Source organism: Passer domesticus, chromosome 6, assembly GCF_036417665.1.
Source record: "Passer domesticus isolate bPasDom1 chromosome 6, bPasDom1.hap1, whole genome shotgun sequence".
Classification (NCBI taxonomy): Eukaryota; Metazoa; Chordata; class Aves; order Passeriformes; family Passeridae; genus Passer; species Passer domesticus.
Genome location: NC_087479.1, coordinates 69,828,027 through 69,832,838, shown reverse-complemented (window position 1 = coordinate 69,832,838; position 4,812 = coordinate 69,828,027). Strand labels below are relative to the sequence as shown.

General features: G+C 53.1%; 1 protein-coding gene across 1 annotated transcript; it reads left to right on the top strand.

The window, feature by feature from the left end:
* Positions 1-510: 510 nt before the first annotated feature.
* LOC135303946 (pituitary tumor-transforming gene 1 protein-interacting protein-like) lies at positions 511-4,246 on the top strand. Its single transcript, XM_064426248.1, has 4 exons — positions 511-1,406; positions 1,510-1,575; positions 1,957-2,003; positions 3,475-4,246. Exons 1-4 carry the CDS (start codon positions 1,198-1,200, stop codon positions 3,516-3,518), a joined length of 366 nt encoding a protein of 121 aa, XP_064282318.1. The 5' UTR covers positions 511-1,197; the 3' UTR covers positions 3,519-4,246.
* The last annotated feature ends 566 nt before the right edge of the window (positions 4,247-4,812 follow it).

Sequence of the window (4,812 nt, the reverse complement as noted above, 5' to 3'; positions counted from 1 at the left end):
ATGAGACAGTGGCACAGGTTGCCCAGAGAGGTGCTGAATGCCCCATCCCTGGAAACGTTCAAGGTCAGGTTGGATAGGACTGTGAGCAGCCTGGTCTAGTGAAAGATGGAGTTGGACTAAATGACCTTCAAGTGCTCTGAGCAGGTTCAGGTGCACTGAGATTTCTGTAGCCTGGCTGTCGTGTGCAAAGTGGCTCCTAAACAAATATTTCCACAGGCACAATTCTGTGAACAGCCTGAACCACACTTGGAAGAACCTCCTCTTTGTTGTTGCCTGAAATCCTTGGCATGTAGATGTGTCAGTTTAGGCTGGTGTCTCTACTGCCATTACTGCAGGAGCTGAGTGGGATGAGCAGGGACCAGGGCTCACGGCTGCTGCCTCGCCATGTTCCAGCAGGCTTTGTTCTGTGTGTGGGCAAGCAGAGCCCCCCAGCCCTGGGGAGACGTGGTAGTCAGGTGCAGGAAGCAGGACTTGGCCCTCAGCTGCCTGAGCAGCACTGCTGGCCCCAACCTGACAGATTTTTTTTCAGTTTATCTCTTGCCCAAGGACTTCAGATGCCGCTAAGTGCTCATCTCATCAGAGATGTCTTCTGAGGCTGGCTCCCATGGACAGTAATTCCTCCCTGTCAGAGATGATTCCTTAGCCCTGAAGCCTTCAGTTGTTGGGTTTTTTCCCTCAATGGTTACTTTTTACCTGGATTAGTGATTAAGATAGCTTTGCTCCTGTTTCTGCCAGAGGAGTTTGACCTGAGTGCGTTTCTCCCTGCCAGTAACTGAGCGCTCCTGTTAGCAGGGACATGTGCTCAGCTGGTGTTTATTTGTGGGTACCAACACTTGTTATGTCTACATAGGTTTATCTACATTGTTATCCACAGCTAACAATGTCCATTTGCTTTCCCAGGTGGCTGCACATCTCCAGCCCAGTGACTGAAGCTGCTGGTGACAGTAGCTGTATGTTCATAAACAAGATCAGAGAAAGTGGCTGTAGGATAAGAGGAAATGGCCTCAAATTGCACCAGAGGAGGTTTAGGTTGGATAGTAAGAAAAAGATTCTTCACTCAGAGGGTGGTCAGACAGTGGAACAGGCTGCCCAGGGCAGCGGTAGCATCCCTGGAAGCATTCAAAAAACACAGAGCTGTTGCACCTGGGGACATGTTTACTGGAAGACCTGGCAGTGCTGGGGGAACAGTTGGACTTGATGATCCTTGAGTGTTTTCCCAACATTAATGATCCTGTGATCCTATATTGTAACCCTATATTGTGTCTGTGTGAGCTAAACACGTTTTTGTCAAATCCTTCAGTGAACTTTGAAGCCCTGATCATTGCAATGTCCGTGGTGGGAGGAACACTTCTGATCATGTTGGGGGTCTGCTGCTGCTGCTGTTGTTGTAAGAAAAAGAGCAAAAAGTAAGTATTGGGGGGTGCCGTGATTGTGGAGCAGCTCAGATGCAGCCGTGTGCTGCTGCAGGACTGAGTGCTGAGTGCACTAAGGGGTTTTTCTGTCCACCAGGCCGGACAAGGATGATGAGAGAGCAGCCAGGGAGCGGGAGAAGAGGCGGGTGCGGCAGGAGGAGAGGTGAGTTTGTACCACAGGCCCTGAGGCTGCAGGATGACTTGGCTGCTGTCTGTGCCATCAAATGTGATGCCAGGAGGCACGTGGGGCTCAGCACATGCAGTCAGTGGCTGCTTCAGCCCTAGCTCACACACAAGCCTCATTAGGAGTGTCACGCCGGGGTGACTCGTGGATGTAGCATCACAAGTTTTGTGTATGCAGCTCCCTGAGGGCTGCTGATGTGTGGGCTCTGGTGGTCCCCAGAGACTCCCTGAGGTGGCAGGCTGAGCAAACCTGCCAGCCTGGAGCTCCCTTGTTTGGGAATAAGCAAGGAGCTCTGGCTCTTCTTGTTCCCTTTTGTACCACCAGTCACTGACTCATGGCTTTTTTGTTTGCCTCTCGCAGGAGAGCAGAGATGAAATCACGGCATGATGAAATCCGAAGAAAATACGGTACAGTGCTGACGTGAGTGATTCAAACTAAGCTTTAGATGAAGCAGCCTCTGTAACTGTGCTCCTTGCCATGGTTACAGCTGTAGATGAGACCTGGCCAGCAGGGAAAATATGGTCCCTGCTTCTCTTGGCTCAGAGTAAGTGTAGAGATGCTGGGGTCATGGTGTGTGAGCCCATACAAGGGCTATTTTTCCTGGGCAGGGAAGAGGAAGTGTATAATATTCTCCAGAATGTGTCCTCCAAGCTTACCACGTGGGAGAAGTTGATGGAGCTTGACTAGAAGGTAGAAGCAGAAGCTGGCAGACACAGCACCATCATAATCCTGTTACCCTTCAGACACAGCCCTCCAGTAATTCTGTGGTGAGCCAGCAGTCTGAGGTGTGGGGCCAGGTAGGAATCAGAATGCCCACAGCTGCAGGAGCACAGAGCAGGCACCAATCCCACCCCAATCCCTCTGCTCCTCTGTGCCAGCAGTGGTGTCTCAGTCCCCTGGGGATGGGAGTGCACAGCCTCCCTCCTGGGGCTGAACTGCCCCTCAGGTGAGTCCCAGAGACCTGGGCCAGGTCTGGACCTGCCTGAGGAGAACATCAACTTGGAAGTTGCGCTGTCCCTCCAGCCTGCCCACTGGAGCTGCCGGGGGCTCTGCCAGTGTCTGGCTGTGGAGCACTTGGGCTCATGCATGCTGCACTTGGTGGTCTCTGGCTTTGGAGGGGCTGTAGGGAAAACTAGAGACCTTTCCTCTGCCTGCAGCTGCTACCCACTGCAGGTCCAGGTTAGGCAGGAGATTCCAGGGCCTCTGGATGGGCTGGATCCTTTAGGAAAGAAAGAGCAGGCAAAGCTGTGCCTGAAGGAGCTCTTGGTATGGGAAGCATCTGCCTGTGGAAGGGCTGTGCTCTGGGTCTGTCTTGCCATGTCAGAGTTGTCTTGCTGCAGCCTGACCCCAGAGTTTGCAATCTTGTCCTTTGTGGCTCTTCTTCAGAAGTGTTGAGCTGGGAAAGGATCAAACAGCATGGCACATGGCTTGTTGCTAGCCCAAAAGTCAGCCCCATACCCTGCCTTGCCATTTCCCAGTCTCGATGCAGGAGCAGGGAAGCAAGTCTAAGAACAGTTTTAATTTAATTTGGGTCTGGGCTCTTTGCTTGTAATCCAGTCTGACAGAAGGGCTGTGTAGAGGGGAGAGCTCTGGAAGATTAGGCAGGCTGCTTGACCTGGACTGTGCATGGCCTGCCTGGGAGAGGAGTTTGCCATCAGGTCAAGCTTCTCAATGGATGTCTCCTCTTGTGCAGAAGGGGAGAGTGAAACAGTGCTGACTGTGGGCACTGCTCAAGTAAGAGCAGGTGTTTTGGGAGAACTGCAGCTGGGAGGCTTGAGGATGCTCAAATGACAAAGAGTTATTTCCCAGGACTGGTTTTCTTGCTGGCTGTGACCACTGTGGGAGCTGCTGTCTGAACAAATCTCTTTTCTCTTCTAGGCCTGTTCAAGGAAGAGAACCCTTACGCAAAATTTGAGAATTAGCATCTCCAGACACACCCACCCACCCTGGTGAACAGTGCCTTCTGCAGAGCCAAAAGTCTCCAGGCTTCCCCCCACCACCATGGTGCCACTTCAACTGCCACAGAAGATGACCCAAATCCTTGGTGACACCATTGTCCCCACTCCAGGTGCTTGGTCTGGCCAGACTTTGCTCTTGCCCTGCTGGTGCAAGAAACCATGGTGACAATACTGGAAGATGGGGCATTTTTTCCTCACTCACCCCAGGGTGGTTGTGGTGTCCAAAGCAATGCACGTAACAGTCCTTGTCCCAGCCAAGGGCAAAAGCAATGTCACACATCTCCCTCACTCCTGCCTCACCAAGGACACTTCATGCACACAGAGCTAGCCTCTTCTGCTCTTCCTCCCCCTCTTTTTTTTTTTCTTTTAGTATATGCAAAAGCCAGCAAGAGTTTCCTGACGTAAGGGCTAGCAGGAGGCTTTGGCTGTCACTCCAGGTGCATGCACTTATCCCAGCACATTAGCAGTCCTCTCAAAGAGCACAAGTTTCTGGTGATCTGGTGCTTCCAGGAGGAAGGTCTCATGTGCACCTTCTCACTTGCAACTAATCTGGGGAAATGCCCCAACTCTCCTGCCTCTCTGTGCCTTTCTAGAAAGGTGGTCTTGGGCTCAATGGCCACGTCTGTTAGCAATACTGTAAGTTTCAAGTGCATTTACAATATGCTGACTGTATATTAAACTGATTCAATTACTGTTCTGGTCTGAAAGAGTTTAATTCTCCTTCCACAGCAGGCACAGATCAGGGGGAGTGGCTGATTGAGTTGTCACTGTTGTGTGGCTCTGACTCACTGGGGGTAGCTGGGGGAGGCAGAAGCAAGGCTGCCTTGGGCTCTTGCTGGGCTTGAAAGGAACAGTCTGTTCCCAGAGATGTTCAGGTGTTAGGAAGAGCTTGGGATGGAAGCAAGGCTGCTCTCTAAGGAAGGAGCTGGCTGTTCTGGCAAGAGTTGGGCCTTTTGTCCCCTGGCATCTCCAGGAGAGAGCCCCTGTTTGCGTGGGTGGCCTGGGGGCTCAGGCTGCAGCCCGAGCAGTGTAAGGACCTGGGTGGGAAGGGGATGGAGCTGCCTGCTCTGGAACCTGCCCAGGCCCGGCCCTGCAGCAGCCGCAGCCCCGTGTGCAGGCCGGGCAGGGCTGGGAGAGTCTGGGCTGAGGAGAGCTGCCCGTGGCCTCCTGCCGGGGAGGCTCCCGTGGGCCGGGGTGAAGCTCTCCCTCTGCACGGCCGGGCTTGTGGAGCTCAGCACAGCGGCCCCAGCAGGGCTCG